We start from the raw sequence: 22,010 nt of genomic DNA on the forward strand, positions 1-22,010 counted from the left end.
GTAAATCCCCTGGTCGCCACACTCCAGCGCATGTTCGGGTACACTGAGGGAGAATTTAGCGCAGCCAATGCACCTAACCAGCATGGGGGTGGAAACTGGAGCACCCGGAGGAAACCCACACTTACACTGGGAGAACGTGCAGACTCCGCGCAGGCAATGACCCAAGCCGGGAATCGAACCTGGGTCCCTGGCACTGTGAGGCTGTGGGCCGTGCCCCCCCACAAGATCCACAATGGATATTCCATATCCAGAATTAAGGATCTACTTAAAAGCATGAAACCATTGTCTGTTGTGGGAAAACCCATCTGGTTCACTAATGTCCTTTAGAACAAAGAAAATTACAGCTCAGGAACAGACCCATTGGCCCTCCAACCCTGTACCCACCATGCTGCCCAACTGAACTAAAACCCCCTGCTCTTCCAGGAGCTGTATCCTTCTATTCCCATCCTAGTCGTATATTTGTCAAGAAACCCCTTAAAAGCCACTATCGTTTCTGCTTCCACTACCTCCCCCAGTTGGGAGTTCCAGGCACCCACCACCCCCTGTGTAAAAACACCTGCCTCGTACATCCCCTTTAAACCTTGCCCCTCACACCTTAAACCTATGCCCCCTAGTAATTGACTTTTCCACCCTGGGAAAAAGCTTCTGGCTGTCCACTCTGTCCACACCCCTCGTAATCTTGTAGACTTCTGTTAGGTCGCTCCTCAACCTCTGCCATTCCAGTGAGAACAAACCAAGTTTCTCCAACCTCTCCTCATAGCTAATGCCCTCCAGACCAGGCAACATCCTGGTAGGGAAAGAAATCTGCCGTCATTACCTGAGCTGGCCTACATGTGACTCCAGAGCCACAGCAGTGTGGTTGACTCTCAACTGGCCTCCAAAGGATGGGCAATAAGTGCTGGCCAGCCAGTGACATCCATGTCCCACGAATGAATTTAAAAAACAGCACACTCCAGCAAGAGATCAATAGAGAGTCCATGGGATGTGGGCAAGACTGGCTGATTATTAGCTCTCCCTAGTTGCCCTGAAAGATGATAATACAACTGAGGGTCATGCCAGGCAGGCAGGAGACAGCCACACTGGGGTGGAACTGAGTTAAAAAATGGGCATTTATATAGTGCCTTTCACGTCCCTTGAGTATCCCAAACCCCAAAGCCAATGAAACGCTTTTGAATGTAACTGTTGTCATGTAGCAAAAACACTTAAAATCATAGAATCAGTGCAGAAGGAAGCCATTCAGCCCATTAAGTCTGCACTGATGACAGTCCTACCCAGTCCCTATACCCATAACCCCCCCCAATCATTTACCCTAGCTAGTCCCCCTGACACTAAGAGGCAACTTAGCGTGGCCAATCAACCTAACACACACATCTTTGGACTGTGGGAGGAAACCAGAGCACCCGGAGAAAACCCACGCAGACACGGGGAGAATGTGCAGACTCAGGACACACACTGACCCAAGCCGGGAATCGACCCAGGTCCCTGGCGCTGTGAGGCAGCAGTGCTAACCACTGTGCCACTTGCTTTGGACACAGTAAGCTCCCATAACCAGGAACGTGGTCCTGACCGGATGATCCGTTTTCTGTCAAAAAAGCACAATACCGCAGATGCTGGAAATCTGAAATGAAAACAGCAAAGGCTGGAAAAGGTCAGCAGGTCTGGCGGGCATGGGAAGGTCCACAGAAGGGTCATCCAGATTCACAAGCATTTACTCTGCTTCTCTCTTCACTAGAACTGCCAGGCCTGCTGAGCTTTTCCAGCCTATTTCTGTTTCATAGAATCCCTGAGAGTGCCATTCGGCCCATCGAGTCTGCACCCACAACAATCCCACCCAGGTCCTATCCCTGTAACCCCACGTGTTTACCCTGCTCATCTGCTGACACTAAGAGGCAATTTTGCACGGCCAGTCAACCTAACCTGCACATCTTTGGAGTGTCGATTGCGGGATAGATATTTTACCCGGGCTCTGGGGGTAACCCCCCCCCCCCGCCACCCCGTTCCTTGAATTAGCGCCGTTTACATCCAGCCGACACCCCAGTTTAATGTCCCATCTGAAAGATAGGACCTTGTAAAAATGTAAGCCCACCTCCCCCCCAGCAGTGCACTGAAGTATCATTTTAGATTTCTGTTTTCAGATGTTGAGGGAGGGCCTTGAACCCACAATCTTCGCATTCATGGGTTGATTATAGCTGGCACAGTCGCCAGAATTCGACCGCCCCGCCCGCCATGGGAATCGGAGCGGCTGAGGAGCGGACAGTGGGAAGGTCCGTTGACGTTGGGCGGGATTTTCCGGCCTCAGGTCATAGAATCATAGAATCCCTACAGTACAGAAGGAGGCCATTTGGCCCACTGAGTCTGTACCTACCACAGACTCTATCCCTGTAACCCCACACGTTTTACCCTGCTAATCCCCCTGACCCTAAGGACCAATTTAACGTGGCCGATCCGTACATCTAATCCACACATTTTTGGACTGTGGGAAGGAACCGGAGCACCGCGAGGAAACCCACGCAGACACGGGGAGAACACACAGACAGAGACCCGAGGCTGGAATTGAACCTGGGTCCCTGGCGCTGTGAGGCAGCAGTGCTAACCACTGTGCCGAGCGAGGCTGTAAAATCCCACCCAGTGTGACTGGCGTCTCTATGCCACACCAAGTAAGATTGCGATGTTTCTGTCCCTGAGGGGCATCAGTGAACCAGCTTGGGGTTTTATTTGACAATCTGGCAGCTTTCGGGTCACACTACAGGCTGCATACTTACAGTCCCAGACACTTTAAACTAGATTCAAATGCTCAGACTACCACACATTTTGTCTGTAGTGCTGCAGAGGAGAACGGTGAAGCCAGAACATGCTAATTGTCCAATGAATGCATCAAAATCTTGCGTGTGCAATGCACATCCCTTTAATTCAGCTAGACAATCCCACACTACACACAGAATCTTACAGTATTTGGAGGCCATTTCACCCTCTTGTCTTTGCTGGCTGTTTGACGGAATATCCAAATAGTCTCAGTGCTTTGCAGTCCTGCAAATGGTGGCTTATATTTAGTATATATCATAGAATCCCTTAATGCAGAAGAGACCATTCGGTCCATATCGACTCTCTTGTCCAGACCCTTTTCCCCATCCTATTCCCCGAACCCCCACACACATTACCAGCTAATCCGTCTAACCTACACACCTTGGGGCGCCACTGGGCAATTCAGCATGGCCAATCCACTTAACTAGCATGTCTTTTGGACTGTGGGTGGAAACCGGAGCAGCTGGAGGAAACACACGCAGAGAGCATGTAAACTCCACACAGACAGTGACCCGAGGCCGGAATTGAACCTGGGACCCTGGTGCAGTGAGGCAGCAGTGCTAACCACTGAGCCACTGTGCCTCATGATCTGCGGTGGCTTGAGAAGGCGGCTTGCCATCAAAGTCTCAAGGGCAACTCGGGGATGGGCAATGAGTGGCAGCCTTGCCACATCCTGAGAATGAATCTTTAGAAAGTATTTATAGTGGCTTTTATGGTCACCAACCATCTTAAACACGTTTTAAATTCCATGAAATACTTTCGAAGTGTTGTCACTGTTGCAATGCAGGAATTAGATGTGATGTCAGTCCTCATTGGTTCCCACCATGCAATTCATTGTGAAATAGTGAACTCTGCAGTTGTAAAAACAACCTCTGTTCAAGAAGATTCCATTAGCTGCTCTGACCAGCTAAGAGATGGACAATAAGTTTATTTTTAGCAGCAGTGCCAATGGGCAGCATGGTGGCACAGTGGTTAGCACTGCTATCTCACAGTGCCAGGAACCTGGGTTCGATTCCTGTCTTGAGTCACTGTCTGTGTGGAATCTGCACAATCTCCCCGTGTCTGCATGGGTTTCCTCCGGGTGCTCGATTTTTCTCCCACAGTCCAAAGATGTGAGGGTTAGGTTGATTGGCCATGCTAAATTGCCCCTTAGTGTCCCAGGATTAGGGAGATTAGCGGGGTAAGTTAAATGTGATGGTTTGCGGGGATAGGGCCTGGTGGGATTGTTGTCGGTGCAGATGTGATAGGCCGAATGGCCTCCTGCATTGTAGAGACTCTATGATATTAAGTGATCCTATGGAACCATTGTCAACTGTCCTAAAAATGCATCTGATCCACTAGTGCCCTTAGGGAAGGAAATCTGCGGCCTTTACTTGGTCTGGCCTACATGTGACTCCAGACCCATAGCAATGTGATTGATTCTTATAATGTCCCCTCACGGATGCGGATGGGCAATAAATGCTGTCCCAGTCAGTGATGTCTACATCTCATTGAAGAATAAAAAATGAATTATGTAGATTATATTGTCTATCAAACATGGTTAATTCAATTCAAGGGATCTAGGCGCTGCATTTTATATGTAGGGTCGCAATCACCTCCAAGTTTTCTGGGTTTTTTTAAGTTTATTTATTTGTGTCACAATTAGGCTTATATTAAAACTGCAGTGAAGTTATTGTGAAACTCAGCCACCTGTTTGGGTACACTGAGGGAGAATTTAGCATGGCCAATGCACCCATACTCCATGGTCATCATTAGAGTTTTAATTCCAGATTTTTTATTGATTTCAAATTTCACCATCTGCCATGGTGGGTTTCGAAACTGGGTCCCCGGAGGCGTTACCCTGGATCTCTGGGATACTAGTCTAGTGACGTGCCGCTATGCCACAGCCTCCCCTAGTGTCTGACATGATGGTACATATAAGAATAATTCCTAGTTACAGGAAGGACTGTGTGTCTCGTATCATTTGTACTTAGACTGTAAGTGGATGGACACACTCAGTTGTGTAGCTTCTACATTGTGGGTTGTGAATCAATGTGATTACTCAGAACGGTGCCCACTTCACACAGAGCTGCAACAAATGATGTGCACCTCTCTAAATATTTTTGTAGTGTTCCTGTCAGCACCTACAAGAAGACTTGTCTTGTGGGTGCAATCCTGAGCATGAACGTGACAAGGATTGTCCACATGGTTTGCCATTTTTGAAGGGAGGATGGCTAGGGGTGTGATCACATGACCTTCCCCCCCCCCCCCCCCCCTCCCACCCCACCCCAATGCTCCTACCATTGGTCAGCTGCCACATCGCACAACATTTGCCAAGCCAGTCACAAAAGTGGACACCATTAGGGCAGCACAGTGGCACAATGGTTAGCACTGCGTCAGGGACCCGGGTTTGATTCCCATCTTGGGTGACTGTCTGTGCGGAGTCTGCGTGTTCTCCCCGTGCCTGCGTGGGTTTCCTCCGGGTCTTCCAGTTTCCTCCCGCATTCCAAAGATGTGCAGGTTAGGCGGATTGGCCATGCTAAATTACCCCTTAGTGTCATGGGGATTAGCGGGGTAAATAGATGGGGTCATGGGGAAAGGGCCTGGATGGGATGGTTGTTAGTGTAGGCTCATTGAGCCAATTGGCCTCCTTCTGCTCAATAGGGATTCTATGATTACCTGATTGGATGATTATTGACTATCGATCCAACAGTATCTTTCCTCCATTTTTTTGTAACAAATGATGACAATGTAATTGTCCCTCTGATTATTCCTGCTGGGCCCCTCAGTGTAAACCAGTCCTCCATTCCTGGACACTGCAGAGCTCTCCTAGCAGATTGTCTGTACAATTAACTGTGTCTATGGAAACGTTTTTAAAAACTGCTAGAAATATTTTCCTCACCCCTGTAAACCTTTGATGTATCAAGAGCAAAAATAACACCCTGAATTATGGGATCCCCACAGTGCAGAAGGAGGCCATTTGGCCCGTCAAGTTTGTAAGACAGCAATCTTGTGGTGGAGGCGAACTCGCTGGGGTCTTTTAAGAGACTTAAACATAGAACCCTAGAACCCTACAGTGCAGAAACAGGCCCTTCAGCCCATCGAGTCTGCGCTGACCACAATCCAACCCAGGCCCTATCCCCATATCCCTACACATTTTACCCGCTAATCCCTCTAACCTACACATCCCAGGACACTAAGGGGCAATTTAGTATGGCCAATCAACCTAACCCGCGCATCTTTGGACTGTGGGAGGAAACCGGAGCACCCGGAGGAAACCCACGCAGACACGAGGACAATGTACAAACTCCACACAGACAGTGACCCACGCCAGAAATCGAACCCAGGTTCTGGCACTGTGAAACGGCAGTACTAACCACTGTGCCGCCTCCAAACTGAGCTGTGATTATGTCAATACAAAACCCTATAGATTCGGTCCCTAATTTCAGCTAAGCCAACACGTCCCATATGAGATGATGGAAAGTGCCTGCAGCTGACTTCTGTATCTGTGGACTGTGCTTAGGGATAAGTAATCCCTAGTTCGTACTCTTGATTGCCACCCAGTGACCCCTGTTGGGAATGACACATTGGTGAGCTCAGTGTGTGTCTTGGTTAGTCTATGCATTGGCCCCAGAAATACGAGGCTTAGACATGAAGAATGTCCACGAACTATAGGGTGCCGGAAGACTGTTGCAGCAATGCAGCTTGCAAAATACTGCCTCCGACACAGGCAGCACGCATGATGGCACAGTGCCTCGCAGTGCCAGGGATCCGGGTTTGATTCCCAGCTTGGTCACTGTCTGTGTGAAGTCCTCCCCGTGTCTGTGTGAGTTTCCTCCGAGTGCCCCGGTTTCCTCCCACATTCTGAAAGATGTGCTGGTTAGGTGCATTGACCCAAACAGGCGCTGGAATGTGGTGACCAGGGGAAATTCATAGTGACTTCATTGCAGTGTTGACGTAAGCCTTACTTGTGACTAATAAATGAATAAGTTTCGCAGGCCACAACCAGACTAGAGACCAGCTCCAAAGGTCTCTACTAAAGAAGCATTGAAAGCTAAGTACAAGAAGTCATGTTTCACTGCACTGCTTTCTCTTGTTCATGGTCTGGGGAAGTGGGTTAACTCTGCCCTTCCGCAGTTAAGAAGCAGAACTTGCTCCTTGGGCTGTGAGTGGTGGATCCCAGTGCTTTTACGTGAGGGTGGCACAGTGGTTAGCACTGCTGCCTCACGGTGCCAGGAACCCGGGTTCGATTCCCGGCTTGGGTCACTATCTGTGCAAGTCTGTACGTTCTCCCCATGTCTGCGTGAATTTCCTCCAGGTGCTCCCAGTTTCCTCCCACAGTCTGAAAGATGTGCTGGTTAGGTGCATTGGCCCTGTTAAATTCTCCCTCTGTGTGCATGAACAGGTGCCAGAGTGTGGCAACTAGGGGATTTTCACAGTAACGTCATTGCAATGTTAATGTAAGCCTACTTGTGACACTAATAAATAAACCTTTTGCTTAGCTTTGCCACTTAAACACCAGAGATCAAGAAAAAGCCCATGGCTAAATAAGTAATGGATATTTATATGCAGAAACGGAATGACTATTGGGCCTGAGGAATGGATCTATACCTCCCCATTATTGATAATATTCACCTTTATCCTGTGCTTAGAAATGTAGCAAAAATATGTCGGGCAAGCCACCCTGCCATTGGCGCGGAGTTGCCAACCCCTGATTCTCCACCTCCCTGAAGATTTCATCACATGACCTCCTGCCCCCAACCAACCCCCCCCCGCCACCATGTGACAGATCCATCCTTGACAGTCTCATGCTGATGGGAGCTGGTCTCAGTTAACTGATAAGACGTTTGTCAGTTAGTCGAACCAGGTTTTCAGTTCCCCAATATTTTTGCAAGTAATGCATTTCCAAAAAGAATGGAAAAATCCAATTAAAAACATCTCACCAAGGCTTTTCTCCCTGAAGTTGCTCTGGAGAATAATCTTCAACTTCTGGAGACTCCGGACAAATCCAGAAAAGTTGGCAATCCTTCATTGACCATTTTATATCCCCATTATGCATTCATTCTACCTGCCCATTGGACATGGGGAGCACGGTGGTATACTGGTTACAACTGCTGCCTCAGCGCCAGGGACCCAGGTTCAATTCCGGCCTTGGGTTACTGTCTGTGTGGACTTTGCATGTTCCCCCTGGTTTCCTCCCACAGTCCAAAGACATGTGGGTTAGATGGATTGGCCCCTTAGTGTCCCAAGATGTGCAGGCTAAGGGAGATTCGCTGGGTTAATATGTGGGGTTACAGGACTAGGATCTGGGTGGGATGCTCCGTTAGAGAGTCAGTGCGGACTGGATGGACCGAAAGGCCAGCTTCTACACTGCAGGGGATTTATGATTCTATGACTTTGACCATCTAGAGCAGACATTGAGCATTCTGTTAATAGAAATCCATTTTCAGTCACCAATTTGAATTGATTTGATTCGTTATTGTCACATGTATTAACATACAGTGAAAAGTATTGTTTCTTGCACGCTTTACAGACAAAACATACTGTTCATAGAAAAGGAAACGTGAGAGTGCAGATGTAGTGTTACAGTCATAGCTAGGGTGTAGAGAAAGATCAACTTAATGCGAGGTAGGTCCATTCAAAAGTCTGACAGCAGCAGGGAAGAAGCTATTCTTGAACCGGTTGGTATGTGACCTTGGACTTTTGTATCTTTTTCCCAACGGAAGAAAGTGGAAGAGAGATTGTCTGGGGTGCGTGGGGTCCTTAATTATACCGGCTGCTTTGTTGAGGCAGCGGGAAGTGCAGACAGAGTCAATGGATGGGAGGCTGGTTTGCCTGATGGATTGGGCTACATTCACGACGTTTTGTAGTTCCTTGTGTTGCCTGCCGCACAGTCTGTTTTAACCCTTATACGGTGGACAAATAACTACGAGTAGACGTCTTGCTAGTACAACCAATATTTATTTAATCCCACATAATCAATAATCACCCACCCGCCCAACAATAAGTTATCTTACAGAAAATACTAGAATTCAAATCCAATACAAGACCTTGACTTAACTTTGTGTGACTGGCAAGTACCCAAGCAGATTTTGGCCTTTATCTGTGCGCTGGTCTCGGTAGTCGCCTGCACGGCCTGGTCCTTTGGTCTGGCTCTGGTCTCTCTTCCTTCTTTCTCGGGTGTGATGGCTCTCCTCTTGCTCCTGTTGTAGCTCGTTGGTGGGGTCAGAGAGAGGGAGAGAGATTCCTGGTTGTGAAGCACCCTTTATACCCCATTTTGTTTCACACCCCTTTTTGGCCATTGCCAATCAATCGATCAGGACTTGATCCCCCTGATCGATAGGAGCCCATGATGTGGAGATGCCGGCATTGGGCTGGGGTAAACACAGTAAGAAGTCTGACAACTTAAACCTGGTGTTGTCAGACTTCTTACGATAAGAGTCCAATCAGGTGCCACCACACCGATCTCTGGGTGTGTCTCCAGCGGCCAGGTCTGTAGGTGTTGGAGGCACATAGGTCACATACCTTCCTCCTAACTAAGGGTTCACGGTGCCCTTATGTCTGGTACACAACCCAGTGTGACCAGAAAGTCTCTTTCATCCTGGAGATGAAACAAGCCAGTGTGACTGTAAAATCCCTTTCATCCTGGAGATGATGCATATCCTGTTTATTCACTCATCAGGGTTGCAGCCTGTTTGTCTGTCTTTAAACTGCAGCCTGTCGGTTTAGTTTCTTGCCCAATTGTCCCAGAGTGCTTTATAAAATGTAGTCTTAGATGGCCCGTTTGGCTACACTGGCAATCTTGGTCAAACGTCAGGTAGCAGTCAGCACCCAAAGATGTACAGGTTAGATGAATTGGCCATGCTAAAGTGCCGCTTAGTGTCAGGGGGACCAGCAGAATAAATAGGTGGGGATAGGGCCTGTTGTTGGTGCAGGCTCGATGGGCCGAATGGCCTCCTCCTGCTCTATAATGATTCTAACGTTCACGCATGCTTTGTGGAAGGTCTCTAACGATGTCTTTTTTTTGTCCCCCTCCCCTTCCCTTTACAGAGGCAGAGTGACGGGACATGAGCACCTTGGAAGAAAAGGAATGAAGCTGTGGTTTATTTCGGGCTGAAGAAAGTCTTCGACACTTCTGGGCCTAACGCTGCCGTTCGCTGCTGCTCAGACTGATCAGATGCTGCATTGGAAGGCTGCAGCTGTGGTTCAATCTCTCTTGTGTTTTGTGTGTGTGTGTGTGCGTGTGTGGGTGTGTGCGCGCGTGCGCGCGTGTGTATGTGCGTGTTATGGCACCGTTACTGTAAATAGACAGTGATATAACTGACACGGGAAGGATGGGGTGCCCGCCTTGCGTCCTGCGCGCCCCTTGCGGTCACCACAGTCGAGGAATTGACGTCCGCGGGCAAAAGTTTATCTCTTTGTAAATAACGGGACGGGGAGAACGAGAGTGAGTTTTTTGAAATGTTTGTCAGATGAAGTCTCTTATCAGGTGAACCCCAAGTTGAGAGAACGGTGAGGGTGGTGCCGACGTTTGATGTTTGGAATAGAGCCAAGGCCTTCTTGTTGGGCCACCGTTCCCGCTGAGAAGGAACGGGTCAGTAAAATAGTTTTGTAAGTCCCTGCTTGCACTGGGACCGAGACCTGGATCTATTTAAGTTTCGCTTTCTTCAAGGTTGTCTTAGTGGGTTTCTTTATTTTTGTCCTTCCCTCCTCCCCTCACCTCCCACCTTCCCTGCCCCCCCCCCCCCCCCACTCCCCACCCTCCCCCAACTTCGTACCTGTGCCCTCAGGTGGCACTTTGTTTACATGGGGAGAATTGGACGATTGAACCCATTCCCATCGAGGGATAGCGATGGTGGTTCGTTGCCGTGTGGCGAGGCGGAGCACTCGCCGAGAGAGCAACGTTACCGCCCCAGGGCGAAGAAGCGTCTTCCGAGGCGCAGAGAGCGTGGAGCCGAGGAGCAGGAGATCCCCGCTGTGACCTGAATGCCTGCTGTTGATGCCAGCAGAGCCCCTGAACCTAATCAGGCAGAAGACAAAAGCGTGAACAATTCGATTCTATTTTTTTTAAAAAAGGAGTTTTGTCCCACTCGCTTTTGCGTGGGGCAGTTTAAACCAAAATGACATGTACCAGAAAACGTTTTTAAGAAGCGATTTTTACTGAGGGAACTGGGATCCAGTTATGGGTTTAAGCAGCAAGGGGTAGGTTCAGTTAATTAAGTGGCATGAATGATGGGTTAGATCTGTGCTCATCAGAATAGGAACTATCAAGCAAGTGATATGCAGGGAGAAGTGTACTAATTTAAATATATATATATATGTGTGTGTGAGTGAGTGCGTGTGTGTACATATATTAACAGTCAGCGTCGCTATGAGAAACCAAAAAAAAAGTATAATTTTTTTTTGCCTGAGGCGGTTCTTAACGGAAGACTTGAAAAAAAAAACCCAGGAAGGATCTGTGAAGGAGGGATTGGATCATGGAAATACGAGTGGGAAAAACGTGCAGGTATTCGAGCAGATCTGCAACTTTGTCATGTTTGGTTGCAGGGCTGTCGTCAACCGAGGAGCTTAACATCTAGAATGTCCTTAGCCAGTCCGTGGAGGCGGGTTGCACGCAGCCAGCCTTTCCTTCTGATTGCTGAATGTATTTACCTGGGTGCACACTTGACTGAGGGGTAACCCCACCTTGATACAACACTACAAATATGTTTCTGTGAAGGAAGGAGGCGGTGGCCGGGGGAGGGAGGGAGGGAGGGAGGGGGGGCAGGTATATATATTTATATATATATATGTGAAGGGAAAAGGCCCCTTTGTGCCGTGAACATTTCCAGCCTGGATTTCCAAAACGGTGGTTGCAGATGCATCAGTTGGTTTCTTTTGGCTGACGTTAATTCGACCCTTTTCAACAACTTCTAACTCCACACTTTCGGATCCCTTCTCCTTTCTAGGCAGTGGGATGGCATGAGTAAGCGTGGAACTGTCACCCTTCTTTAAGTGTTTCATTGTCAGTCTCCCGCTGCGATGCCTTTGTCTGTTTCTATGTCTCTATCATGTTGGATAATGACAATTCTCTCCTACCTCGGTTGAAATTCAGTGACAAAATTTGATTTGAAGATTTAGGCATTACTTTAATGCTTCCTTTAGTTGATGGCGGAGTGTACCCCAGTTGGGCTTCAGTTACCATCTGAAATGGTAGATCAATATTTACGTCATCCTATTGGTGAACTAACATTTCACCCAACCCATATTAAGAATGGCAATATTATTACTGGAGTCACAGTGCTTAAGGTTCTTTCATCAACGTTGCCTATTGGAACTTAAGCTCCTTTTATTAAAAAAAAATCCAATTTTGAATTTTGTGCGATTTTGATTTTAGGATTAATTTTGCCTGACACGGTAAACTTCCCTTCAAAGGCAGATGGCCCAGTGAAATTATCCATGGGGTAACTCAATCGTACAGGTCAAGAAGGTTCTAGGTTTCCCTCACAGCAGCCAATCAGAGCTGGGATTGGGGTAGCTGACCATAATTGCCCCTCAAAGTCCAAGGTTCAAGTGGGGAAAGACACCCAGGGTGGGATTTCCCATGCTCGCCCCAAAATCCTGCCCGAGGTCAGTGGACCTTTGCATGGTTAGTGTCCCGTCCTCTATGATTCTCGTGGCAGGCGGCATGGGAAAATTCTGCCCCCAGTGTCTTGCCCCCTGACTGCTGCTCAGTGAGTCCCCCAGTCAGAAACACGTAACTGTAGGTTTGAGTTGAGGAGGAGTTTCAACTGATATATTGCTTCCTGTTTTGCTCCCAGTCCCCAACATCCCTGGTGGGACCATTGAACATCAGTGAGCAGATATGCTGATATAGTGATATCAGCAAAAAGCACCTTGAAGAAGTCACAGTGTTGTAAAGTAATGCCCTTCGGGGAAGGAAACTTGCCATCCTACCCATTCTGGCCTACATGTTCAATGGGAAGGTGATGGCCTAGTGGTATTATCACTGGACTTTTAGTCCAGATACATTGTTATTGTTCTGGGGATCCGGGTTCAAATCATAAGAACATAAGAAATAGGAGCGGGAGTAGGCCATCTAGCCCTTCGAGCCTGCCCCGCCATTCAATAAGATCATGGCTGATGGTAGATGGTTCAATCTGAATTCAATAAACAACATCTAGAATTAAGAATCTATTGATGACTATGAAACCATTGTTGACAAGCATGGTCGCTGTAGACTTGTTCCTATGCGGTAATTTTCTTTGTTCTTAGATAGTGGGAAAAATCCATTTGGTTCATTATGTCCCTTAGGGAAGGAAATCTGCCATCCTTACCCAGCCTACCCAACATACGACTCCAGAACCACAGCAATGTGGTTGACTGCCCTCTGAAATGGCCTAGCAATTTGAGGGCAACTAGGGATGGGCAATAAACGCTGGCCAGCCAATGATCCCCATGTCCCATGAATGAATAGAAGTCTCACACCAGTTTGGTAGACTCTTAACTGCCCCCTAGTGGAGCCCTGCAAGTTGCTTCACATCAGAACACACCACCACCACCACCTCTTGGGTCATCTAGGGATGGAGAATAAATGCTGACCACGTCAGCGATACTCACTTCCCTCGTGTAAATAAAAATGCAAACTGGGCACCTGGGCATTGTTCACGAGTCGACCGTGGAAATGCTCCGAAATGAAGAGTCAATCACTCTCCAATGGGGAAGAAATTGGGAAGGAAAAGACCAAACTGCTTCAGGCTTAGGCAGGCACTTTGAAATAACCATCTTCAAGGTAACTGGCTGGACAGTAAAATAACCAGCAATAGTGCCACTTTCAGTGGGTAAAAGCAAATTACTGCGGATGCTGGAACCTGAATCCAAGAGAGAAAATGCTGGAAAATCTCAGCAGGTCTGGCAGCATCTGTAAGGAAGGAAAAGAGCTGATGTTTCGAGTCTAGATGACCTTTTGTCAAAGCTGTGTGCTGCTGTCAGACTTGCAAATAAAGGGATTTTGGTAAAGGGACGTCTGCCTCTGAGGACTTATTACAGTCATCTAGACTTGACATGCTGGCTCTATTCTCTCCCCACAGACACTGTCAGACCCTGCTAAGATTTTTCAACATTTTCTGTTTTTGTTTCAGGTTCCAGCATCCACAGAGCTTTGCTTTTATCTCACAAGAGAAATGGGATTGAGTTGTCCAGTTGGGGTGTGTTATTGCTGAAGGATTGTAGCATTCTTTCAGCTCCATTCTTCCAACATTGTAACCAGCAGAGACCTTGCAGCATTTCATAGCATTAGGGCAACTCAATACCTGGGTGTGAGTTATAAGGCTGGAGGCTAATGAAGGTGATTGGATTGTGTGAAGTTATTAACCTCCATTGAACCCTGTGATGAAATGCCAGCATTGCACTTGTTTGTTAATTGAGAAAATAACTGGAAAAGAATCATTTTCATTTATTTCAACCCCTCCCCAGATATTTGTCTTCCAATAATCTACCGCCAAATTTTAAAAAATCTTTATTCCTTTGTATGATCTGGGCCAGACCAGCATTTATTGCCTATCCCTAATTGCCCTTGAGGAGTCGCTGGTGAGAACAACTGAGTGGCTTGCTCAGTAGTTTTGGAGGGCAAGAAAAGGACAACAATATTTGTGTGGCATGATGCAGTCATCCCTCCCTTAAAATGGGAAATAATTGGCGATGGGTTTCCACCAGATTCCATGCACTCTACAGCGTACACAGTGATGCATAATGTCACAACCAAGGCTGTGGGCCAAGTCCTGGCAGATGGGGATTAGGTGGGAGTTCTGGTGTGGGTCGGTGTGGACTCGATGGGCCAAAGGGCCTCTTCTGCACTGTATGGTCCTATGATGTGTAAAATCATACACTCACTGGCCTCTGGTCATCTTGCTTGTTGCGGCCTCTCTGCTGGTATGGAATTGATAGGAACGATGGAATGTAAATGAGAACAAGCTAATGCAAGTTTTTTTTAAAACTTGGAGGCATTTGACCAGCTAGAAAAGTTATCAAACAATGAGGAGCTGAATTACACTTCTCAAGAGTAAATACTTTTTTTTTGTTCATTCACGGGGTGCTGGCGTCACCGGCTGGGTCAGCATTTATTGCCCATCCCTGAGGGCAACTAAGAGTCAGTCACATTGCTGTGGCTCTGGAGTCACATGTAGGCCAGACCAGGTAAGGACAGCAGATTTCCTTCCCTACAGGGCACTACCGAACCAGGTGTGTTCATGTTCATCAATTGACTTTTAATTCCAGATTTTTAATTGAATTTAAGTTGCATCATCTGCCGGGTTGGGATTTGAACCCAGTTCCCATTCCCCTGACTCACCAACCCAGTGACGGTACCACTGCACCACTGCCTCCCCCCGTCTTTTAAGTTGGGCATTGGTATAAATATCACTCCTTTGCCTCCCTATTCCTGCTATGTTCTACAGCAACTGCTCAATGTAAGAATCATTGCACTAAACCACAGACTATAGCAATCTGCCCCCTGTTACCCTCAGTAGCCCAGTGAGTACAGTCTGGTGTTGTACAAAATCACTAAAATGTACTCCCAGATTTGATCTTTGATCTAACACTACGTGAAGTAATTTGAGCGAGGGAGGTGCTTGGGTATTGCTGAGGGCCTTTGTGTCCCTGGATGAGGAAGGAGGCGAATAGACATTGCAGATTCCCTCCATCTGATTGCCATCCAGTTAATCCACGCTAAAACATACAGATGGACAGACATTCAATAAAGCAAGGATTGGATTCAACATTCACACCCTCCCCAGTTGAACAATCGGAATGGAATTCTCCTGTCCCGCCTGCCGCAGGAATCGAAGTAGGCGGGACAGGACCATGCAAAAGTGCCGTTGATCTCAGGTGGGATTTTCCAGTCTTGCGGCGAGCACGGAAAATCCCATTCTCTGCCCCAGCAACAATTTGCATTTATATAGAGCCTTTAAGTTAGAAAAAACATCCATCAGCACTTAACCAATCAAAATGTGACACCAAGTTTGGATAGGTGAGCAGAATGATTGGTTAGAGAGATAGGTTTTAAGGAGGGTCGTGAAGGTTAAAGGTTCAGGAAGTTCCCAAAGTGCAGGGTTAGACAACTGAAAAGTGATTGCTTCTTTTGGACCTTTTTGCTTTACAGAACTGTGACTCGTTTGCAGATCCACACAGCTTATTCCAACAGCGGTTAGTTTCCCATGTACCGTATTGGGTGGCAAGGAAAGGAGGAAGGATGGGTTGGGGAGTTAGAGCTGTGGAACACTCAGTTTTTCCCTTCTTGTGAGTCCGCTCTGTCTAGATGGCGTCTGGTGCTAATGGGTGGTACAGTGGTTATTACTGCTGCCTCACAGCTCCAGGGACCTGGGTTCAATTCCAACTTTGAGTCACTGTCTGAGTGGAGTATGCACGTTCTCCCCATGCCTGAGTGGGTTCACTCCGAGTGCTTCAGTATCCTCCCACAGTCCGAAAGACCTGCTGGTTAGGTGCATTGGCCATGCTGAATTCCCCCTCAGTGTACCCGAACAGGCGCCAGAGTGTGGCGAGTTGGGGATTTTCACTGTAACTTCATTGCAGTGTTAATGTAAGCCTACCAGTCTTTCCTGCACCTTTAATGGGTCCACATTCTCCTTTTAGTACAGTTATAAAAACTTTCACTTTAACTTTGATCATCATTTTCCATTACTTTCTTTGCAAAGCGTTAGTGCTTTTCTCTCAGTCAGCCTTTCCTTTCAACTCATGAGCTTGAATGAATGTTACTTCATGTGATGACCATCTAATGCACTGTGAGCTTCCAACTGTGATACCACAGGGGACAGCCACTGGGTATTACTGAGTAACCTGCAAAGTGGCAGAGAGGGGCAAATCCTACACGATGGCATCAGGCACAGTTCGCTGGGTATTTTTCTTTTGCACTTGGTAGAAACATTACACCCCAGCTGGAATTGAGTTTTGATCTTTCTGTGTTTGATTTAGTTTCCACTAATGCTGAGTTTTAATCATCTACATGTTGAGCTCCTTGTTCTCAGAGGCTGAGGCAAAGAACCCTACGATGCCAGGAATATTAAAGGGAAAGGAGAACAATCAAACATGAAAGAAAAGGTGGGAAAATGCTGGAAAATTCTCAGTCAGTCTGACAGCATCTGCGGAGAGGGAACAGAGCCAATGGGGATATTTAACCAGCACGGTTGCCCAAGGCTCGTAAGATCGTGCCCAAGGCCAATGGAGAATGCCATTCTCACCCACCCCCATTTCGGGGTGGGCGTGCCGGTAAAATCAGAGCCAACATCTCAGGTCTGGATGCCTCTTCATCAGAGCCTGGGTCGTCCTGGGATTGTGTTTGGTGCAGACTCGATGGGCCGAAGGGCCTCTTTCTGCACTGTAGTGTGCTATGTCCTGACTCTGTTACGTTGGTTCTATTCTCTCTCCACAGATGCCGTCGGACCTGCCGAGAATTTTCCAGCATTTTCCATTTTTGTTTCAGATTCCAGCATCCGCAGTGATTTGCTGTTAATGAAAAGGCAAATAAGGGCGGCACTTCTTAATGTTCGAGACCTTCACACGCAGCTACTTCAGCGGATGTTTCTGGAGTACACAGTACGCTTCCTTTTGAAAACAAAAAGACTAACAACCCTTTTGGGGACGCAACTTGGATTCTTCTTGAGTAAATTATTGAATGAAATAATCCTGGGATGAAGCTGACACTTGCACCTCCCCCCACCCCCACCCCCCCCGCCCCCAGCCCTGCCAACCCCAGGAAGCTGCTAATGCATAGCCAAAGCCTTGGAACTGCTCCTTGAAGCTGGGCTGAGGCCGAAATCTTGTAACTGTAGGAACCAGCAAGTGCAGTCAATAGAGACTTTCCCTCGAATGGACATTGAATTGCAAAATGCACCCTCCAACAGCTGTGTTAGTGTGTTTTATATTACTAGTATACTTTGATTTACTAAATTGAAAAAAAAAGAATGCTAAATTATTTGATTAAAATTTTCAAATAAACCTGGACTGCGTTTTGTATTTCTTTTAATGATTGTTTCTGCTTTTGTATTTTCCTGAATGCGTGCAAATGAATTGTTAAACCACACACAAAGTTTAAAGTTTATTTATTTATTAGTGTCACAAGTAGGCTTGCATTGAGACTGCAGTGAAATTACTGCGAAAATCCCCTAGTCGCCTCAATCCGACGCCTGTTCGGGTACACTGAGGGAGAACTTAGCATGGCCATTGCACCCTAACCAGCACGTCTTTCAGACTGTGGAAGGAAACCGGAGCACCCGGAGGAAACCCATGCCGACACGGGGAGAATGTGCACCCTCCGCACAGACAATGACCCAAGCCAGGAATCGAATCCAAGTTCCAGACCCTGTGAGGCCGCAGTGCTAACCACTGCGCCGCCATGGGAAAGGGTCCATTGCTAGATGCCACAAGTAATTGTGTGACATCCGGTGTACATTTTGTATGTACGGTTTCTCTTCTGAGCAGAAGTTTGTTAATCATTTGGAATGCTGAAAGGGTGTTTCCCCTTGCGGGGGAGCCTCGAGCTGGGAGGGTGCAGTTTAAAATTTTGAGGGTCTCCTATTGAAGATAGAGATGAAGAGAAATCTATAAGTGTTTGTTGTGCGGAATTCACTTTCTCAGAGAGCAGTGGAGGCTGGGTCATTGAATATATTGAAGGCTGAGTTAACAGATTTATGATCACAAAGGGAGTCAAGAGCAGTGGAGGGTAAAGTTTAAGTTTATTTATTAGTGGTACAAGTAGGTTTACATTAACGCTGCAATGAAGTTACTGTGAAAATCCCCGATTCGCCACACATTCCAGTGCTATTCGGGTACACCGAGGGAGAATTTAACACGGCTAATACACTTAACCAGCACGTCTTTCAGAGTGTGGGAGGAAACCGGAGCACCCAAAGGAAACCTACGCAGACACTGCAATGAAATTACAGGGAGAACGTGCACACTCCGCGCAGACAGTGACCCAGGCCAGGACTCGAACCCTGGTCCCTGGTGTTGAGAGGTAGCAGTGCTAACCGGGTGTGGTCTCACCAAGGTTCTATACAGCTGAGCAAGATATAGTTACTCCTGTATGTGAATCCCTTTTGATGAAGGCCAACATATCTTCTTAATTGCTTCCTGCACCTGCATGCCTGCTTTTGATGACAAAAATCAATTACTTTTGTAAAGTTTATTTATTTGTGTCACAAGTAGGCTTACATTAACACTGCAATGAAGCTACTGTGAAAATCCCACACTCCGGCGCCTATTCGGGTACACTGAGGGAGAATTTAGCACGGCCAATGCACCTAACCAGCTCATCTTTCGGACTGTGGGAGGAAACCAAAGCATCGGAGGAAACCCACACAGACACGGGGAGAACATGCAATCTCTGTATAGACAGTGACCCAAGCCAGGAGTTGAACTCAGGTCTCTGGCGCTGTGAGGCAGCAGTGATAACCACTGTGCCACCATGCCGTCCTTCACACTTCTTCACATTATATTCCATCTGTCATGTTCCTGCCCACTCACCTTGTCCGCTCAACTCCCCCTGAAGCCTCCTTGAACCTTCCTCACAATTCCTCATCAGTAAATGTGGAAATAATCCATGTGGTTCCCCACATCTAAATTATTTACGTAGACTGGGCTCAGCTGTAGCCCCAGCACTGACTCTTGCAGTATCCCACTGCTCACTCCCTGCCACTCTGAGAATGGCCTGTTTACTCCTAAAACACAATCTTGCCGCTCACTCATGCTACACTCCCTCTGCAGCGAAGACGGAGATTTTGGTGACAAGCCTCCACTCACTGTAACGGGATGGGAAAATCCCACTGGAGTGAACAGTCAGAAAATTCCAGCGCTAGTTTCTACCCATTAACCAATTCTCAATCCATGCTAATCCTTTAGCCCCAATTCCATGTGTTCTAATTTACAAACCTCTAGAGTGGAGGACCTTGTCAAAGGATTCTGAACACCCAAATACACTATATCCACTGATTCTCCTTTATCAATGCTCCAGGCATCATCCTCAAAATACTCCACCAGGTTTGTCAAGCATGATTTCCCTTTCATAAATCCATGTGGTCACTACCCAATTTTACCGTTCTTTTTAAATGTCCGTTTATCACATCCTTAATATATCATCGCATCATATCAATCAAATCATATCAATATTCTCCAAGTGCCCAGTTAGCATGTCCTTTATAATGGTTTCGAACATTTCTCTCCTTAATCATGTCAAACTTAAAGGTCTGCAGTTCTCTATTTTCTCTCTCCCTTCTTACATTTGCTACTATCCTGTGTGCAAGAATCTTTCCCGAGTCTATAGAATTTTGAAAGATAACTTAGTCCCAGATGGGAGAATTCCAGCCCTATGGGGAAATCTTACCATTGTGCCTTAAGGGCTGATGGGTGGGGTGAGCCAGTAAAATTGCAAGAGAGCTGAGAAACCAGGTTGGTGCCCAGTTTCTTGTCTCTCGCGATCTTACCAGCACTGGATATCCGGTTTTATCGTTCCGGGTGAGGGGAGGGGAGGAGGGGGCCATGAGCTCCATTGTAGTGCAGGGGGTGCAATGGAGGTGCTGGGCCACAGAGGCTGGCTATAGCAGCAGAGGTAGTGACAGGCCTCTGCTGCTGTCAAGAGCACAGTAACTTGCACATGCGCGATGGCTCCCTGTACTGCTGTCAGCCGACTTTCGAGCGATTTAGGCACTGCCCACTCCCCTTACTGGCAGAAATCAGATTGAGGTTTTTTTATTGCACTGAGTGTGTAAGATTCGGTTGGTAATCTTGCCGAAAAAAACGAATGTGAAACTTTCCCGTTTTCACCTTCGTTTGGACTTAGAAATTTTTTGCTAAGATCACTCTGCCTCCCCTTGTATGTATCAATTTTTTGCCAACCTTATGAGTCACTTTTTGCAATCTAGTGCAATCTTTAACTTGTTTTGTTAGCCAAGGTGGTGGAGGGAGTCAATGTTTAAGGTGGAAAATGGGGTGCCAATTAAGCAAGCTGATTTGAGTTGACCCTCTTGAGTGTTTTTAAAGCTGTAGTCACCTTTCCTTCCCTGAAGGAAAGTAGTGAACTGGAAGGGTTTAATGATAGTTGACAATGGTTTCATGGTCAGCATTACTGAGACTAGCTTTTAATTTCATATTTATGAATTGAACTTAAATTCTACCAGCTGCCATTGTGGGATTTGAACCTTTACCTGGTCTGGTCTATGTGTGACTCCAGATCCATGGTAATGTGGTTGACTCTTCACTGCCCTCTGAAATGGTCCAGCAAGACACTCAGTTCAAGGGCAACTAAGGTTGGGCAGCAGATGCTGGCCTTGCCAGCAACGTGTACACCCAATGCAGGAATTGAAAAAAAGTTAAGGATTTGCTAAGACAGATGGCAAGAATCATAGAAACCCTACAGTGTAGAAGGAGGTCATTCAGCCCATTGAACCTGCACTGACCACAATCCCACCTGGGCCCTATCCCCATAACCCTGTGCATTCGCCCTGTTAATCGCCCTGACACCAAGGGGCAATTTAGCATGGCCAATCGACCTAACCTGCACATCTTTGGACTGTGCAAGGAAACCGGACCACCCAGGGGAAACCCACGCAAACACGGGGAGAACATGCAGACTCCACACAGACAGTGAGTCGAGGCCGGAATCAAACCCGGGTCACTGGCGCTGTGAGGCAGCAGTGCTAACCACTGTGCCACCGTGCTGCCAAGCTTGGTGAAGGTAGCAGGGTTGAAAGAGTGTGTGAAAGGAGGAGGAATGTTTGAGGGAGGAAGTATCAGACTTCCCGGCAGCTGAAACTGCAGACTCGGATAAAAATCAGGAATGTGCAAGAGGGCACAACTGGAGGAGCAAAGAAATCTTAGGGGGTTGCAGGGCTGCAGGAGGTTACACGGATCAGGGTCATCCTGAAAATTTCACAGGAACCTGACTGCGTGAGAGAAATGGTTTCTCCTCTTGAAGAATGTCTTCAAAAATAGATCACAAAGTAGATTCACATCAAATTCTTCTAGTGTCTGTCTTTCATTTAGTAACAATTGTTCATTGGTATTTGTACGTAAGAACATCTGAAGACTTTGGGTCTGGACTTGATGGAGTTTAGACGGATGAGGGGAGGGATCTCATTGAAACTTCCAGAGCTGCGCAGAGAGAAACAGAGTTAATCGCTGGAACATTACTGCCCCGCCTGCCAGAACGGGCGAGGGGCGGACATTGGGAAGGTCTGTTG

General features: G+C 47.2%; 1 protein-coding gene across 3 annotated transcripts in view; it reads left to right on the plus strand.

The window, feature by feature from the left end:
* Positions 1-10,523, plus strand: part of zhx3b (zinc fingers and homeoboxes 3b) — an 84,180-nt gene extending 73,657 nt beyond the window's left edge. For all 3 annotated transcript variants that reach the window (XM_080204686.1, XM_080204687.1, XM_080204688.1), the window contains exon 3: positions 9,832-10,523. In XM_080204686.1, coding sequence (XP_080060812.1) covers positions 9,832-9,842 — 11 coding nt within the window. In that variant the 3' untranslated portion in view covers positions 9,843-10,523. The remainder of the gene's footprint in view (positions 1-9,831) is intronic.
* Positions 10,524-22,010: the final 11,487 nt, after the last annotated feature.

This window comes from Carcharhinus amblyrhynchos, chromosome 16 (genome assembly GCF_965287045.1).
Source record: "Carcharhinus amblyrhynchos chromosome 16, sCarAmb.v2.hapA, whole genome shotgun sequence".
NCBI classification, from domain to species: domain Eukaryota; kingdom Metazoa; phylum Chordata; class Chondrichthyes; order Carcharhiniformes; family Carcharhinidae; genus Carcharhinus; species Carcharhinus amblyrhynchos.